Source organism: Aythya marila (genome assembly GCF_965140915.1).
Source record: "Aythya marila genome assembly, chromosome: 33".
NCBI lineage: Eukaryota > Metazoa > Chordata > Aves > Anseriformes > Anatidae > Aythya > Aythya marila.
The window spans coordinates 287,327-305,277 of NC_139074.1; the positions used below are offsets into that span (position 1 = coordinate 287,327).

At 62.2% G+C, this 17,951-nt stretch overlaps 2 protein-coding genes across 3 annotated transcripts; one reads left to right on the forward strand and one right to left on the reverse strand.

Annotated features, from left to right (window-relative positions):
• The first annotated feature begins 1,807 nt into the window (after positions 1-1,807).
• On the forward strand, positions 1,808-16,121 carry GABBR1 (gamma-aminobutyric acid type B receptor subunit 1). 2 transcript variants are annotated; one of them, XM_082781844.1, is made up of 23 exons: positions 1,808-1,876; positions 2,019-2,088; positions 3,350-3,553; positions 3,657-3,845; positions 4,662-4,679; positions 6,084-6,244; positions 7,450-7,584; positions 8,178-8,348; positions 8,887-8,988; positions 9,307-9,372; positions 9,874-10,065; positions 10,180-10,422; positions 10,627-10,690; positions 11,685-11,762; positions 11,872-12,022; positions 12,302-12,434; positions 13,032-13,148; positions 13,227-13,337; positions 13,591-13,684; positions 13,910-14,037; positions 14,121-14,249; positions 14,387-14,530; positions 15,068-16,121. In XM_082781844.1, exons 1-23 carry the CDS (start codon positions 1,841-1,843, stop codon positions 15,314-15,316), a joined length of 2,985 nt encoding a protein of 994 aa, XP_082637970.1. In that variant the 5' UTR covers positions 1,808-1,840; the 3' UTR covers positions 15,317-16,121. The 2 variants fall into 2 exon arrangements, with proteins under 2 accessions (XP_082637970.1, XP_082637971.1); XM_082781845.1 differs by having other exon boundaries at positions 13,230-13,337.
• A 659-nt stretch (positions 16,122-16,780) lies between these two features.
• RNF225 (ring finger protein 225) lies at positions 16,781-17,486 on the reverse strand. The gene has a single exon (XM_082781846.1). It carries the CDS (start codon positions 17,477-17,479, stop codon positions 16,904-16,906), a length of 576 nt encoding a protein of 191 aa, XP_082637972.1. The 5' UTR covers positions 17,480-17,486; the 3' UTR covers positions 16,781-16,903.
• Between the last annotated feature and the right edge of the window lie 465 nt (positions 17,487-17,951).

Sequence of the window (17,951 nt, forward strand, 5' to 3'; positions counted from 1 at the left end):
GGGGCCCTGCAGGGCCTGAGCTCAGCAGTATCCAAGCAACTGCCTTAGTTAGCGTCAGCCCTCATTAGTGCCCGGCTTAATTACCCCAGGGCCTAGCGGTGCTGCGGGAGGGGGGGGGGGGATGCTCAGGGGAAACCCCCCCCCCCCCCCAAAAAAAAAAAGCATCGCACCCCCAGCTTCAGGGCAGGCTCCTTTGTGCAGGCCGGGCGTGCAAAGCGGGCGTGCAAAGCAGGGGGGGGGGGGTTGCCCGGGTGGGGCTTGCACCGCACTGCACGCAGGGAGGAGCCGGTGCGGGTGCAGCTTGCACGGGCGCGTGCGTGTGCAAGCAGGGTGTGGCGTGCACCGTGCGCGTGCAAGCAGGGTGTGGCGTGCACCTTGCATGTGCAAGCGGGGTGCAGCTTGCACTGGCCGTGCATTGATGGGGTGCAGCTTGCACTTTCCATGTGCACGTGGGGTGCAGCTTGCACAAAGGGGGTGCCACTTGCACCATGCATGTACAAAGGGGGTGCGGTTTGCACTTTGCAAGCAGGGTGCACCTTGCACACTGCATGCACAAAGGGGGTGCACCTTGCACTTTGCACGTGCACACGGGGTGCACCTTGCACACTGCATGTACAAAGGGGGTGCACCTTGCACGCTGCATGTGCAAGCAGGGTGCACCTTGCACTGTGCATGCACAAAGGGGGTGCACTTTGCACATGCACACGGGGTGCACCTTGCACTTTGCACATACAAAGGGGGTGCACTTTGCACGCTGCATGTGCAGGCGGTGTGCAGCTTGCAATTTGCACACACAAAGCAGGCTGCAGGCTCGCACCACGCGCAGGCAGGCTGCAGGTTGCACTTTGCACGTGCACCTCCAGGATTTGTGGGGTGCACCTTGGGGACCTATAGGGCCGCGTGTAAGGGTACCTATAGGTCAGGGAGTGCCTGCGTGTGCCATAGGGGATGCTGCGTGTGGCTGCAGCCCTTGTAGAGCCCCGGGGCGTGCTCTATAGGGGCTCGGCGCGTGCGTGCCCCGGGGCGGCGCTCTATAGGGGACGCTGCACTTGTGCGTGCGCACGCGCGTGGCCGGGCGTGCTCCATAGGGGATGATCTGTTTTGTCTGCGGGCACGTGCGGCGCGGCGTGCCCTATAGGGGACGCAGGGCACGTGGGGCGTGCTGTGCTGTAGGGTATATAACCTATAGGGGACGCGGGGCGAGTAGGGTGTAATTTGTAGTTGAGGGGCTTTATATAGGGGATGCAAAGGCTTGTGGGGCGCGCTCTCTAGGGGATGCAGGGCACGTGGGGTGTGCTCTGTAAGGGGTGTGTTCTGTAAGGGGGTGTGCGCTGTATACGAGATATAGGGCATGTGGGTCATACTCTGTAGAGGGGTACTCTGTAGGGGGCATACTCTGTATAGGGCATGCAGGGCATGGGGGGTGTGCTCTATAGGGGGTGTGCTCTATAGGGGGTGTGCTCTATAGGGGGTGTGCTCTATAAGGGATGCAGGGCATGTGGGGTTGCTGTAGAGGGGATGTAATATGTAGGGGTCATAGAGCACCAGGGGCGTAATTTATAGGGGATGCAGGGCATGCAAGGCGTAATCGATAGGGTGGCACTGTATATAGGGCATGTGGGGCATAATTTGTAGGGGATGAAGGGTGGGGGGGACATACCCTATATAGGGCACGTACCCTATATAGGGGATGTTACCCTATAGGGGGTGTACCCTACATAGGGGTCTCAAGGCAGGGGGGGGGGAGTGCTCTCCAGGGGCTGCGGAGTGTGTGGGGCAGGCTCTATAGGGGCTGTCCCCGCAGGTGACAGCAGCGGTGACGTCCCCACCGGCGGCCAGCATGGAGGGGACGGGACGGATCCTGCCCCACGGCAGGGTAAGGGGCCCGAGCGGCCGACATGGGGGGAGGTGGGGGACACGGATGCCCATGGTGTCCCCACGCGCCCCCCTATATCCCCCTATATTCCCCCCCCGGCCCCATAAGTGCCCCCATAAGTGTGGGGCCGCTGCCCCTGCAGGTGCTGCTGGTGCTGCTGGCGCTGAGTGCGGCGCGCGGCCAGGCGGCCGTACGCGTCAACCTGACTGAAGGTAGGTGGGAGGCCGACGCGTCCTCTGCCGCGTCCTCCACCAGCGTCCTCCGCTGCCTCCATCACGTCTCCAGCATGTCCCCGCCGCAGTCCCAACAATCCCCGTGGTGTCCTCCACCGCGTCCTCCACAGTGTCCCTACAATGTCCCCAGTAACCTCCGTGGTGTCCCCCACCAAGTCTTCAAGCACGTCCTCCGGTGTGTCCTCCTCCACGTCCCCACCACGTCCTCCACCAAATCCCGACCGTGTTTTCCTTTGCGGTGTCCTCTGCCGTGTCCTCCACCCTGTCCTCCTCCATATCCCAACCACGTCCTCCTCTACCGTGTCCTCCACCGTGTCCCCCGCTACATCCCCACCATGTCCTCCTCCACCATGTTCTCCAGTACTTCCCTACCATGTCCTCTTCTCCCACATCCTCCAGCACATCCTCACCACATCCTCCTCTACCACGTCCCCCACTCCATCCCCACCATGTCCTCTTCCACCACATCCTCCACCATGTCTTCCTCTACCACGTCCTCTACCATGTCCTCCAGTACTTCCCTACCATGTCCACTTCTACCATGTCCTCCAGCACATCCCCATCATGTCCTCAACCATGTCCTCCACTACGTCCCTACCATGTCATCCTCTACCACATCCTCCACCATGTCCTCCAGCACATCCTCACCATGTCCTCCTCTACCACATCCCCCACTACATCCCTACCATGTTCTCTTCTACCACATCCTCCACCGCGTCCTCCAATACTTCCCCACCATGTCCTCCTCCATGTTCTCCAGTACTTCCCTACCATGTCCTCTTCTCCCATGTCCTCCAGCACATCCCCATCAGGTCCTCCACCATGTCCTCCAGTACATCCCCACTGGATCCTCTTCTACTGCGTCCTTCACTATGTCCACCAGCACATCCCTACCATGTCCTCCACCATGTTCCCCACCACATCCCCACCATGTCCTCCACCACGTGCTCCAGCACATCCCTACCATGTCTTCTTCAACCATGTCCTCCAGCACATCCTCACCATGTTCTCCTCCACCATGTCCCCCACTACATCTCCACCACGTCCCCCAGTACTTCCCTACCATGTCCTCCTCTACCACGTGCTCCAGCACATCCCTGCCATGTCCTCCTCCACCGTGTCCCCCACTACATCCCCACCGCGTCCTCCACCATGTCCTCCAGCACGTCCCTACCGCATCCTCCTCCACCGCGTCCCCGCCGCCTCCTCGGCCGCGTCCTCCGTCTCGTCCCCGCCGCAGGCTGCGAGATCATCCACCCGCCGCGGGACGGGGGCATCCGCTACCGGGGGCTGACCCCGGAGGAGGTCCAGAGCGTCCGCTTCCTCCCCTTCGACTACGAGATCGAGTACGTCTGCCGCCCCGACCGCGAGATCGTGGGGCCCAAGGTGCGCAAATGCCAGCGCAACGGCACCTGGACCGCCATGGGACACCCCAGCCGCTGCTGTGAGCCTCCACCTCCCCCCCCCAAAAAAAAAAAAAAAAAAAAAAAAATCAGGGTTTTTATGGGGAAAAGACACGGGGCTGAGGCTTTGCGCCCCCGTTTTAGTGCGGACTTGCCCCAAAATGCACCTGAGCCTGGAGAACGGGCAGGCGGTGGCGCGGTCGATGGAGCGGGTGCCGGTGGAGGGGACGTGGACTGAGTACAGCTGCAACCCCGGGTTCCGCCTGCTGGGCAGCCCCCGCAGCAACTGCACCAAGCTGGGGCGGTGGAGCACCCCGAAACCCGTCTGCGAGCGTGAGTGTCCATGGGGTTTGGGGATCTCCGGGGTGGGGGTTCAGGTGTCCAGGGGGGTTTCTGGGATAGGGTTTTGGGACTCTACGAGGTGTTTGTGGGGTTTGAAGGGTCTCTGGGGTGGGAGTTCAGGTCTCTGTGGGGTGTCTATGGGATTGAGGGACCTCTGTGGTGGGGGTTTAGGTCACTGTAGGGTCTTTGAGATGGGGGTTCAGGTCCCTATAGGGTGTCCATGGGATTCGGGGGTCTCTGCAGTAGGGGTTCAGGACCCTGTGGAGTGCCTATGGGGTTGGGGTTCTCTGGGAGGGGGGTTCAGGTCCATATGGGGTCTCTGGGTTGGGGGTTCAGGTCCTTATTGTGTGCCTGTGGGATTGGGGGGTCTCTGCAGTAAGGGTTCAGGTCCATATGGGGTCTCTGGGTTGGGGGTTCAGGTCCTTATGGGGTGCCTGTGGGATTGGGGGGTCTCTGCAGTAGGGGTTCAGGTCCGTATGGGGTCTCTGGGTTGGGGGTTCAGGTCCTTATGGGGTGCCTGTGGGGTTGGGGCTTGTCCGGGATGGAGGTTAAGGTCCTTATGGGGTCTGCAGTATGGGATAAGGCCCCTATGGGGTCTTTGGGATGGGGATTCAGGCCGTTACGGGTGCCCCTGGGCTTTGGGGGTCTCTGCAGTAGGGGGTTCAGATCCCTGTGGGACCTCTGTGGTAGGACCCCATGGGGTACCCCTGGGGCTGGGGGGGTCTCTGGGGTGGGGGTTCATGTCCCTGGGGAGTCCTGGTCCCCATGGGGGGGTCTCTCTGTGACTCAGTTCCCCCTCCCCCGCAGTTCGTCGCCCTCTCTCAGGTGAGTTTGGCCCCATGTGCCCCCCCCCCCCCCCAAATCCCGGTCCCCTCTCCCCTGGGTGGGGGCAACCCCAGCCCCCCCCCAGCTCCCTTAGGGGTTCATGGCATTGGGGGTGGGGGCAGCATCCTCAGGGCCCCCTCTCCCCCCACGTACCCCTCTCTTCATCCGGGGGGTGGGGGGGCATCGGGAGCCCCCCACATCCCTATGGGACCCCCCGAAGCCCCCCCCATCGTGCAAAGGGGGGCGATGGGGCGGGAGCCGCCCCTCTCCGCCGCCTCCTCTTCCTCCTCCTCCTCCTCCTCCTCCTCCTCCTCCTCCTCCTCCTCCTCCTCCTCCTCCTCCTCCTTCTCCTCCTTCTCCCAGCCTCCCTCTGCGCCCCCCCAGCCTCCGCCTCATCTCCCTCCCTCCCCGTCCTCCATCACCCATCCGCCCCCGCCTCCCCCCCCCCCCCCAGCATCCTCCATCCCCGCTTTCCTCCGTCCCTCCGGCTCCGTCCCTCTGCCTCTCCGCTCCCCGTCCCCTTTTTTTTCCCCTCCAGCCCCCCCCCCACCCCCGGCACCCCCAGCCCCTCCGTCCACCCGTCCGTCCTTCCGCTCGCCCTCCGTCTGCCTCGCCGCTCTCCAGCCTCCGTCCTCCCCCGTCCTTTCGTCCCCCTGCCCTCCAGCCTCCTGTTTTTCTGTTTTGCACCCCCCCCCACCTCCTTTTCGGCTTTGCATCCATCCTCCTTTCTGTTTTGCAACCTTTCTGCTTCGCACCCGTCCTCCTTTTCTGCTCTGCGTCCTCCTTTCTGCTTTGCATCCATCCTCCTTTTTGCTCTGCGTCCTCTCCAGCTTTGCATCCATCCTCCTTTTCGGCTTTGCACTCTTCCCTTTCTGCTTTGCATCCGTCCTCCCTTCCTGCTTTGCACCCTTTGCCTGTTTTGCACCTTTTTTTCCTGCCTCGCACCCTCCTTTCCTGCTTTGCACCCTCCTTTTTCTGCTTTGCATCCTTTCCTGCTTTGCATCCATCCCTCTTTTTTGCTTTGCATCCTCTTTTTTGCTTTGCATCCTCTCTTTTGCTTTGCATCCTCTTCTCTGCTTTGCATCCTTCTCTGCTCTGCACCCCCCTTTCTGCTCTGCACCCCCCTTTCCGCTCTGCACCCCCCTCTCCATCCTTCCTTCTTTCCCCTCCCCACCCCTCTTCCCTTGCCACCCCCCCACCCCCCCCACCCCCCAAAAAACCCTCATTGCCATTCCTCCGGTGCCTCCGTCCCCCCACCCCACCCCGAGCCCCCCGCCATGGCCAGCCTGCCCCCCCCCTTGCCCTGACCCACCATGGCGAGCGTCCCCGCGGTCCCCCCCGGCTCCCCGCGCTGGCTGCTGGTGCTCAGCGCCCTGCTGGTGTCGCGCCCGCCGGGGGGGACAGGCAAGAAGGCCGTGCACGTCGGGGCGCTCTTCCCCATGAGCGGGGGGTGGCCGGGGGGGCAAGCGTGCCTGCCCGCCGTCCGCATGGCGCTGGAGGACGTCAACAGCCGGAGGGACATCCTGCCCGACTACGAGCTGCGCCTCATCCACCACGACAGCAAGGTGGGGAGGGGACGGGGGGGTAGGGGGGGAATGGGGGGAAGTGGGGATGGGGAGGTGAGGAGGGGTGGGGGTGATGGGGATGGGGGTGATGGGGATGGGGGTGATGGGGATGGGGGCAGTGGGAATGGGAATGTGGGGAGGGGTAATGGGGATGGGGACAGGGATGGGGACATGGGGAGGGGGACAGGGACGTGGTGGGGGGCAGTGGGGATGGGGACAGGGATGGGGACATGGGGAGGGGGACAGGGATGGGGATGTGGGGAGGGGTGGAGGAGACAGGGATTTGGTGGGGGGCAGTGGGGATGGGGACAGGGATGGGGGCGTGGTGAGGGGTGGTGGGGATGGGGGGCAGCAGGGGGTGGTGGGGATGGGGGGCAGAGCTATAGGGCAGGGTATAGGGACAGCAGGATGGGGCAGGGTGGCCGGGATGGGGCAGAGCTGTAGGGCAGGGACATGGGATGGGGTGACCGAGGTGGGATGGGACATATAGGGCAGGGTGACAAGGACGAAGCAGATAAATTGGGGGCTGGGGTGGGGGGGGGCAGATATATGGGGCAGGGTGGCAATGACACCACAGATATATAGGGCTACACAGGGCAGGGGCAGAGGGACCGAGGCAAGGGTGGGGAAGGGGGCTAGGATGGGACCAGGGTATATGGGGCACTGGTGGGGGGCTTGGATGTGCTGGGGGGTGGGTCACGGGCATAAACCTGCCCCATAGCAAGGGGAAGCAGTGGGGGTCCCTCTCACGTCCCCATCCCCATCCATCTGTCCCTTATCCCAGTGTCCGTCTGTCCTGCACCCCCCATTCCCCCTTTCTGTCCCCATCCCCCCCCCTCCTTTTTTTTTTTTTCCTGCATCCCCCCCCCCATCCAGCCCGGTTGCCACGGCAGCGGATGCTGCTGGGTCTGCCGCTGGGTTGCCGTGGCGACGGCGCCTCCGTGCCCTGAATTATTCACAGCCCCCCCAGGGAGGGAGCCGGAACATCGGGGGGCCCCCCCGTGGGAACCCAGACCCCCCCCCCCTTTTCCCTTTTATACAGTTTTTTTTGGGAAGCGGATCCAACCCCACCACCAGGAGGGGAATGGGGGCGATGGGTTAAACTGGGGGAACTGGGATGGGGAAAAGGGGCGGTGAGGAAACAGTGGGGGGGGTCCAGCAGCTGCTTGATCCTTGTGTCCCTGTTCCCCCCCCCCCCACCCCAGTGTGACCCAGGCCAGGCCACCAAGTACCTGTATGAGCTGCTCTACAACGACCCCATCAAGATCATCCTCATGCCCGGCTGCAGCAGCGTCTCCACGCTTGTGGCCGAAGCCGCCCGCATGTGGAACCTGATCGTGGTGAGGGGCAACACCCAGGGTCCTGGGTGGGGGGGGGGGTAACACAGGGTGCTGACCTCCCCGATGCTGCTGGGGACGGAGGTGACGCGGTTGCACTGGTGCTCAGCAGTGGTGGTGCACGTGTGTCGCATTGCACGCAGCAACACGTTGTTGTGTTGCCCGCACGGCTGCAGCCACCGCATGCCAAGGATGTGTGCGAGTGCTGCTACGCGCGTGGTTGTTGCTCTGCGTGTGCTTCTTGCCATCAGGTTGCTCCTACATGCATGGTTGTTGTTTTCGGGTTGTTGCTACACGTGTCGTTGCTTCCGGGGTGTCGCTGTGTGCGCAGCTGTTGCTTTCAGGCTGTTTTTGTATATGTGCTTGTTGCTTTCGGGTTGTTGCTGCACGTGTGGTTGCTTTTGAGTTGTTAACGCGTGCGCTTGTTGCTTTCAGGTTGTTCTTCCATTTGCAGTTGTTGCTGTGTGTCTGCTTGTTGCTTTCAGGTTGTTATGTGCGCGCTTGTTGCCTTCTGGTTGTTGCTTCGTGTGTGCTTGTTGCTTTCGACTTTTTGGGGGGCTCACGACCCCCCTCTGCTCTTCCCCCTCCCCTCGCAGCTCTCCTACGGCTCAAGCTCCCCTGCCCTCTCCAACCGCCAGCGCTTCCCCACTTTCTTCCGCACCCACCCCTCGGCCACTCTGCACAACCCCACGCGTGTCCAGCTCTTCAAGAAGTGGGGCTGGACCAAGATCGCCACCATCCAGCAGACCACGGAGGTCTTCACCTCGGTACGCACGCTGGAGACCCCCCCTCAAACCTGCTTCGACCCTGCTGCCATGCCCTCCACGACATCCCCAAAATCTGCTGCACCGCCGCTTGCCCCCATCCCGATGACCCCATGGTTCGTGACCCAACCCAACCCAGCCTGACCTGACCCAACCCAACCCAATTCAACCAGACCTGACCCAACCCAACCCAACCCAGCCTGACCTGACCCAACTCAACCCAATCCAACTCAACCTATCCCAACCTGACCCAACTCAACCCAACTCATCCCAACTCAACCCAACCCGACTTGACCCGACCCAACTCATCCCAACTCATCCCGATCCAACTCATCCCAACCCAACTCATCCTGACTCAACCCAACCCAACTCAGCTTTACCTGACCTGACCCTACCCAACCCAACCTACCTGTATCCCTTGCTTGATGCCCCTCCACCCTCCCCGGGCTCACTCTGCACTCTCTTTCCCTTCTGACCTCCCCCACCCCATCTGCCTGCCCCCTGTCTGCCCACTCCCCGCCCTGCCGGCCCCCCCCACCAGACCCTTGATGACCTGGACCAGCGGGTGAAGGAAGCCGGCCTGGAGATCACCTTCCGCCAGAGCTTCTTCTCTGACCCCGCCGCACCTGTGCGCAACCTCAAGGTGAGCCCACCTTGCCTGCATCCCCAAAGTCCTCCTTCCGGTGCCCAAAACCACTGGGGTGCTTCTGGAGCCATGCCCCAAACCCCAAAAAGGGAGCAGAGCCACCCCAGGATGCCCAAGCATCCAGGTCAAGGTGGGGATGTGAACCTGCATCTCCTCCACCTGGATGAGGAGCCGTGTCCATGACGGGCAACACTGAGTTTTAACTGCCAGCTCCACCTTCCTATTCAAATTTATGCAAATGAGGGCGGGTGGGGTTGGGTTTGTGTAAGCCCCGGGAGCAAACGTCCCACCTCAGGGTGAGTTGTCTCCCTGCAGCGCCAGGACGCCCGTATCATTGTGGGGCTCTTCTACGAGACGGAGGCGCGTAAGGTCTTCTGCGAGGTGAGGTGCACATGGGTGGAAAGGGGGGGACACCAGTGGGGCGTGAGGGAGCATGTGGAATGGAGGAGGGTGGATGTAGGGTGATGGATGGTGGGATGGAGAAGAGGGTGGTGGGGCACGTGGGTGAGAGAGCAGAAAGGTGGTGGTGGGACGGATGGGTGGAAGCGTGGGGAGATGCGAGTGTGGTCAGATGGGTGGACAAATGGGTGGGTGGGCAAGTGGGATGGTGGGAAGAGCGGTGGAGGCACAGGGTGAAGAGTGGGTGGACGAAGGTCTGGATGGATGAACGGGGTGTGGATGGCCAGAGGTCTGGAATGATGGGCAGAGGTATGGATGGACAAACATCAGGATGGATGGACAAAGGTCAGGATGGACAAAGGTCTGGATGGATGGACAGGCTGTGGAGGGACTGATGGCTGGATGGATGAACGAGCTGGGAAGAAGGATGCTAGATGAGCAAAGGGTGACGGGATGAAAGCAGCTGCCCCGCGACCCGCCCAGGTCTACAAGGAGAAGCTGTACGGCAAGAAGTACGTCTGGTTCCTCATCGGCTGGTACGCCGACAACTGGTTCCGCATCAAAGACCCGGCCATCAACTGCACCGAGGCGGAGATGGCCGAGGCCGTGGAGGGGCACGTCACCACCGAGATCGTCATGCTCAACCCTGAGAACACCCGCAGTATCTCCAACATGGTACAGGGCTGGGGGGGGACACATCCCAACGGGGAGGGCAGGCAAGGTAGTTTGGACCCCAAGGGTCTTCTCCATTGCATCCACCACATCACCACCTCCCTGTCCCTGTCCCAGACGTCCCAGGAGTTCATCGAGAAGCTGCAGAAGAGGCTGGGGAAGAACCCAGAGGAGACGGGCGGCTTCCAGGAGGCGCCGCTGGCCTACGATGCCATCTGGGCGCTGGCCCTGGCCCTCAACAAGACCTCAGCAGAGCTGGTCAAGAAGGGGCTGCGCCTGGAGGACTTCAACTACAACAACAAGAACATCACCGATGAGATCTACCGGGCCCTCAACTCCTCCGCTTTTGAGGGTGTCTCGGTGCGTTGCACCCCAGAGCATCCCCCAACCCTGTCCACCTTCTCCCCACCAAGGTGTCCCACGTCCCCAGCTCCTTAACCTTTGAGGGTGTCCCCTGAAACACCCCCAAAAAGTGCCAGATGGGCGAAAACTTTGCCTCCTAGCACCCGCTGGGCACATGGTCCTGCTGCCTGACAGGTCCATGTCCTGATGCTCATCCCACAGGGCCACGTTGTCTTTGATGCCAGTGGGTCCCGCATGGCCTGGACACTCATCGAGCAGCTTCAAGGTGAGTGAGCGCAGGTGTGCAACACGGTCACCGTGTCCCATGTGTTCCCTTCATCACGAGATGCTTGTAGCAGGCAACATCACATCTGTTGCACACGTCAAACCCTCTTGTTTGCACGATAAATAGCATACAACAGCGAACTGGTGCCCCAAGATGGACACCACAACAACCCTTTGGGCCAACAGGGCACGAAGCCTTAGCAGGCAATCACTCATGCGTGTGATGGAGGGAGGTGGTCAGGAGGTGGGGGGGACAGGAAAGGACAAAGAAGGTCACCAGGAGCGGTCAGTGTGGATTCAACAAGGGGATGTCAGCCTTGGCCAACTTGACCACCTTCTGCTGGTCTGGTAGATGAAGGGAGAGCGATGGACGTTGTCTAGGTGGACTTTAGGAAGGCTTTCAGCACTGCCATAAGATCCTAGAGAAGCTGTTGATGGATGGGCAGACGGTGAGGTGGGTTGGGAGCTGGCTGAACCATCTGGAGGGTGGTGATCAGTGGCACCACGTCCAGCTGGAGGACAGTCACCAGCACGTCCTGGGACCTGGTGGGGACACCAAGTGGAACAGGAACCAGTGATGTGCCCTTGCTGCAAGCAAGGATAAGTGTCCTGCACTGCAGTAGGCGAAGCATTGTCAGCAGGTCAAGGGAGGTGATCCACTCTGCTCAGTACTGGTCAGCCACACCTGCTGTACTGGGCCCAGTTCTGGGCTCCCCCATATGAGAGAGACCTGGCCACACTGCAGAGAGTCAAGGAAGGACGATGGGCTGCTCCAGCTGAACATCAGGAAACACTCTGCCATGGTGCAGGTGACCAAGCACTGGCACCCCAGAGAAGTTGTTGGGTCTCCATCCTCATCTTCAAAAGCCACCAGCACGTAGTCCTGAGCACCCAGCTCTGGGTGGACCAGGTGGATCCAGGGGTGCCTTCCAACACCAACAATCCCAATGGGGTCGTTGCACCTCCCGCCTGACCCGTCCCCACTGCCCTTGCAGGAGGTGTCTACAAGAAGATCGGCTACTACGACAGCACCAAGGACAACCTCTCCTGGTACAACAACGACAAGTGGATCGGTGAGAGGGGTGGTGGGAGGATGTGAGGGGGCTTGGGGGAGCACCCACGGGGCTCCTGCCATGGGGAAGGGCCCCTCCATGCCCCCTAATTGTGCCACGGGCTCTACAGGAGGTGCCCCACCAGCTGACTACACCAAGGTCATCACCACCTTTCGGTTCCTGTCCCAGAAGCTCTTCATCTCCGTCTCAGTGCTGGCTTCGCTGGGCATCCTCTTGGCCATCATCTGCTTGGCCTTCAACATCTACAACGGGCACGTCCGGTCAGTGACACCCCCTACCCCGAGGCCGATGGCCGAGAATCAGCCCAAATGTCACCGTTTTCCCGGCGTTTGGGTGCTCTCATGTGCTTCCTACGGCAACGGGAGGTTGCTCTTGGTAGGAATCTCCTCTTCCCGTGTTGCTTCGGGCGGCGCTGAGCCTGTAGCACGCAGTGCCCAGCATCCGTTGACCTCCCTTCATGCCTCGGTTTCTCGTGTCCTATTGGGGGTCAGCTTGGCACGGTGGTGATGCCCCGTGTCCCCGTTGTTTTTGTCCTCCAGGTACATCCAGAACTCCCAGCCCTACCTGAACAACATGACGGCCGTGGGCTGCACGCTGGCACTCGCTGCCGTCTTCCCCCTGGGGCTGGATGGATACCACATCGGGCCAGGGCTCTTCCCCTTCGTCTGCCAGGTAGGGGTGGCCAGAGGAGGGAGGCAGCTGGAGGGGGAATGGTTTTGGGTACAGCTATGGGATTGGGACGGGTGGAGGGGGAGTTCTGGGTACAGCTATGGGATGGGGACAGGTGGAGGAGGAGCTGTTGGAGATAGAACCATGGGGTGGGGACAGCTGGAAGGGGAATAACCGAGGATACAACCATGGGATGGGGTCAGTTGGAGAGAGAATGGTTGGAGGTGGAACCATGGGATGGGGACAGCTGGATGGGGAGTGGTTGTGGGTACAGTTGGAAGGGGAATGATGGATACAGCTATGGGATGAGGACAGCTGGAGGAAAAATGGTTGGAGATAGAACCAGAGGATGGGGACAGCTGGAAGGGGAATAATAACCAGGGGTAGAGCCATGGGATGAGCACAGTTGGAGAGAGAATGGTTGGGATACAGCCATGGGATAGGGACAGCTGAAGGGGGAATGGTCAGAGATGGAACTATGGGAAGGGAACAGCTGGAGGGGGAACGGTTGTGGCTACAACCATGGGATGGGGGCAGCTGGAAGGGGAGGACACTGTCTAAGCACAGCCAAGCAATGGGGCCACCACACACCCTCCGCAGGCCCGGCTGTGGCTGCTCGGGCTGGGGTTCAGCCTGGCTTACGGCAGCATGTTCACCAAGATCTGGTGGGTCCACACCGTCTTCACCAAGAAGGAGGAGAAGAAGGAGAAGCGGAAGGTGAGGGGGGGTCCGGAGGAGGGGGTGGGGGATTGCCGTGGTGCCGTGCTGACCCTGTGTGTCCCTGTGCCCCCAAAGCAGACCCTGGAGCCATGGAAGCTGTATGCCACCGTGGGGCTGCTGGTGGGGCTGGACGTGGTGACGCTGATCATCTGGCAGATCGTGGACCCCCTGCACCGCACCATTGAGGTGGAGGGGGTGCTGAGGGCACTGCTGGGGGGGTGTTCACGGCAGCGGGGGGATGCTCAGAGCAGCAGGGTATTGCTGGGGGGGATGCTCGTGGTGGCAGGGGGGATGCTCACAGCACCAGGGCACTGCTGGAGGGAAGTTAACAGCGCTGAGGGGGGTGGCGATGGCATCAGGGTGCTGCTGGGGGGCACGGGGGGGTCCCACAGCCAAGGCTCCCCCACCCATGTGCCCCCTCCTGCCCTTGCCACCCCAGGAGTTCACCAAGGAGGAGCCCAAGACGGACACGGACGTCTCCATCCTGCCCCAGCTGGAGCACTGCAGCTCCACCAAGATGAACACGTGGCTCGGTGGGCACGGGGGGGTCGAGGTAGGGGGTTGGGGGTTGGAGGGGGGCAGGCAGGAATTTGGGGATGGCTGGGGGAAGGGGTTCCAAGCAAGACTTGGGGTATGAGGAGGGTTGGGGTAGAGGTCCTAAAGGACACCCATGGGGGGCAGATAAGGGGGGTCCCCCATTCCCTGTTTGACCACCAATGTGTGACCCCCCCCTTTTACTCTTTATTCCCCCCCGCCAGGGATATTTTATGGCTTCAAGGGGCTGCTCCTGCTGCTGGGCATCTTCCTGGCCTACGAGACCAAGAGCGTGTCCACCGAGAAGATCAACGACCACCGTGCCGTGGGCATGGCCATCTACAACGTGGCGGTAAGCCTGGGGAAGGGGGGCTGCGGGGGGGGGGTCCTTTTGCCCCATATCTCACGGGGAGACCCCCAAAATATCACCCGCAGGTCCTCTGCCTCATCACCGCGCCTGTCACCATGATCCTCAGCAGCCAGCAGGACGCGGCCTTCGCCTTCGCCTCGTTGGCCGTCGTCTTCTCCTCCTACATCACCTTGGTCGTCCTCTTTGTGCCCAAGGTGACAGCGGGGACGGGGGCGCTGGGGGGGGTCTCCAAAACACCACCAGAGAGGGGACGGCCGTCTCGCGGGGTTCTGGGCGTCGGATGGGGGTGTTAGGTTTTGGGGTGAGGATCTGAAAGTCGGGGGCCCCGCAGATGCGGCGCCTCATCACCCGGGGCGAGTGGCAGTCGGAGCAGCAGGACACGATGAAGACGGGCTCGTCCACCAACAACAACGAGGAAGAGAAGTCCCGGCTGCTGGAGAAGGAGAACCGGGAGCTGGAGAAGATCATCGCCGAGGTGGGTGCACCCCAAAATGCGCTGGGGGATGTGCGGCCCCCCACGGGTGTCGTAGCGTCGGGGTGCTGGGGTCACCTCGTTAGGGGTTTTGTAGCATTGAGGGTGTCGGGGACATCCCATGAAGGTGGGACATCCATAAAGATGTCATAGCATTGGGGTGTTGGGGACATCCCATACTTCTTGAATGCCCCATAAAGGTGGAACACCCCATAAAAATGTCATGGTGTTAGGGATACCCCATAAAGGTTGGATACCCCATAAAGATCAGGGCACTGGGGACACCCCATAAAGACATTGTAGCATCAAGGTGTTGGGGACATCCCATAATAGTCGGATACCCCATAACAGTTGGATACCCCATAACGCTTGGACACCCCATAAAGGTTGGGCACCCCCTAAATGCATTATATCGGGCTTTTGCCACCCTACAGCTGCACCCACCCCCGGTGCATCACCCCTGGGGTGCTCCCCCCATCCCTTAGGGTCAGGGGCTGTTTCCCAATCCCTTTTTTCCCCCCTTTTTTTTTTTTTCCCCAGAAGGAGGAGCGGGTGTCGGAGCTCCGCCAGCAGCTCCAGGACCGCCAGCAGCTCCGCTCGCGCCGCCGCTCCTCCAACCCGTCCCGGGAGGCCGATAACCATTTTGCCCCGGGGTTGGGGGCCGCCCCGGCCCCGGCCCCCTTCTACCAGCCCAACCTGCCCCTGGTGCGCTGCCTGGTGTCGGAGCAAGCCGACAAACTGGGACGGGGCAACTGCGACGGCAGCCGGGTCCACCTCCTCTACAAGTGACCCCTCCGGGCGAAGGCGAAGAGCTGGGATTTGGGGCTAAGAAGGGTGTGGCCAAAGAGGGCGGGGCTAAGCAGGGTGGGGCTGTGGGGGGCGGAGCCTCTTGGCCTTATCATTGTTATTGTTTTTAAGGCGTTTTTCCCTTTTGTCTTCACCCCCGGGGGGCAGTTGCGGCGCCCCCCCCCCCTCCCCTCCCCCCAGCTTGCCGCCTGCCTCCGTCTGCGGGCAGGAGGCGAAATTTTGGGGAAGGGGGAGGGCAGTTGGTTAATTAGGGGAGGGGCGGGTGCAGAAGGGGTTACACCCCCACGATTTCCCCCTCCAAGCATCCCCTGCTCCCCTTCTTTTGGTCCTCATCATCTTCCTCCTCCTCCTCCTCCTCCTCCACCAACGCATGCCGCAGCCTCCCGGCAAGGCTGGCGGGGGGCAGCAGGCGTCCGTCTGTCCGTCCGACCCCCTCCCACCGCCCCCCAGGGTTGGAATCGAGGTGGGGAGAGGCAGTGCCGTGTGTCCCCCCCTGTCCCCGTCCCCTCTCCTTTTTTTTCCGTCGGGTTGTAGCTTACAACCGCGCGTAGTTACTCGTAGGCGTAGTAGCGCGCGGCTTCCTCCGCTTGTAGCGACCGGCGTGGCGGGTCACGGCACGGGGAGGGGTGGGGGGGTCCATGCCCACCCCCAAAATGGGGTCCCAGCCCCCCTCAAAGGCACCGTGGGGGGGGTTTGGGGGCCGCGGGACGTTGTGCACGGCGGGTTCGGGGTCCTCGGGTGTACGGTCGCACGGTAGTGGACAACCGGACCCTGGTTCTTCTCACGGTCTCCGTTGTTGTTGCTGAGCCTGGAAACATCCCAACACCTCGGTGTGCCCCCCCCCGAGACCCTCCCCAAAATATCCCTACCCCCTCTGCCCCTTGGGATTTGGGGTGGCCATAAAGCCGAGGTCGATCCCGGAGCCGATGCCGCCCTCGCAGGGCACAAACCCTCAAGGTGACGGCTAGCACCCCCCCCCCCAGGATGGTGGTTCCCCTCCCCTTTTATTTGTTTTTTTTTTTGCTTTTATTTGGGGTCAGGTTCACCCCTCCCGCCCCCAAAATACACACAGCCGGTGCTGGGGACGGCTCCGATAGGGACCGGGGAGTTGGCGGCGGCGCCAGGCACGGAGGGAGGTGGAAATTGGGCACCCTGCCACCCTCCCGGCCCTAAAACACCCCCCCCACGACAGGGATTTGGACACCCCCCTCCTCAATTTAAGCCAAACTGGTGATTTGCAGCACCTGGTTGCCCCCCCTTACAAACAAAAGGTCCTGGCTTTGTGGGTTTTTTTTGGGGGGGGGCGTCCTTGGGATCACGCTCACTGCCGTTACAGAAGAGGCATCATCAGGACGTGGTATTGGGGGAAAAAATTTAATAAAGGGGAAATGGGGCTGGTGTGTTGCCCCCCCAAACCCCAAATCTGGTGGGGTGTCCCCTCCAAAACCCATTTGGCCAAGGGTATGAGTTTGGGGGGGGGGGGACCTGCTAGGAACCCATCCCCACCAAATGGGGAACCCCAAGACATCCCAGCCCCATAAAATGGGGAAGTGGGAGGGGGGGTCCCCGTTAATAGGGGGGCCACCCCGGCGGCCCCCAGGTGCTGTTGGTCACCGGGCTGCCCCCCTCGCACGCCGCGGGCAGGAGGAAGAAGAGGAAGACCCCGCAGAGCACCAAGCCCCCCGCCATCAGCAGGGCGACGGCCACGGCCACCGCCTTGACGAGGGGCCACCGCCCCCCACCCCGGCCCCCCGGAGGGGCTGGGGGGGGCTCGGAACCCCCCACCTCCAGGCTGAGGGTCACCGTGGGCAGGCGGCCGGGCTGGGGGGCGTAGAGCAGGAGCCCCTTGGGGCGATCGAAGCGGACGAAGCCCCCCGGGGCGGCGGGGAGGGCGGGGGGCAGGAGGTCAGAGCGGGTGGGCAAAGCTGGGGGGCCGCGGCGGGGGGGCAGGGCCGTGGGGCGGCGGCAGATGGGGCAGAGCAGGGGGGCGGCGGGGGTCGCCACGCTGACCCTGGCCAAGCACTCGAGGCAGAAGACGTGGCCGCAGCCCAGCGCTTTGGGCAGCTTGAAGAGGCGGTCGTAGGGGGCGAAGCAGATGACGCAGTCCCGGGGGGGCCCCTCGGGGTCTGCCGGGGGGCTCGGCATGGCAGCGATGGCCCTGGAGAAGGGGGAAACAGCGTGGGGGGGTTACGAGGGGGAAATAAGGATGGGAGGCTGCAAGGTGAGGGAGCAAAAATAGGCAGGGATGGCATCGCTGCAAGAAATACCCCAATTCAGGGTGCCAACAGATCCCCAAAAAAGCACAAAAATACCCAAACGCCCCCCCCACCCCTCAGCCCCTCCTCACCTGCCCCCAGGGGTGCCAACCCCCCGTGGGGGACGCAGCAAGCGCCCACTGAGCTCGGGTGCAGGCGGACGGGGAGGGCCAGTGGCACGCCCCCCGCGTCACCCGGTCACCAGGGGACGGGTCCCAACGGCCACGGTGGCCCTGCGGGACCTGGCTGGCACCACACCTGGTTTGGGGTGGGACCTGTGGGTTTTGGCAGCCGTCCCGTACCGCTTTGTCACCCCGAGGGACTGGTTTTCTCAGGGGAGAAGCCTGTCACCCCCCCCCGTC

Bases quoted from the DNA above. Each gene is read 5' to 3' on its own strand.
- RNF225 (XM_082781846.1), bottom strand. From the start codon at position 17,479: ATGCCGAGCCCCCCGGCAGACCCCGAGGGGCCCCCCCGGGACTGCGTC.
- GABBR1 (XM_082781844.1), top strand. From the start codon at position 1,841: ATGGAGGGGACGGGACGGATCCTGCCCCACGGCAGG. The intron at 8,349-8,886 runs GTACGCACGCTG...CCCCCCCACCAG, and splicing joins CCACGGAGGTCTTCACCTCG to ACCCTTGATGACCTGGACCA. The intron at 13,338-13,590 runs GTGGAGGGGGTG...TTGCCACCCCAG, and splicing joins CCCTGCACCGCACCATTGAG to GAGTTCACCAAGGAGGAGCC.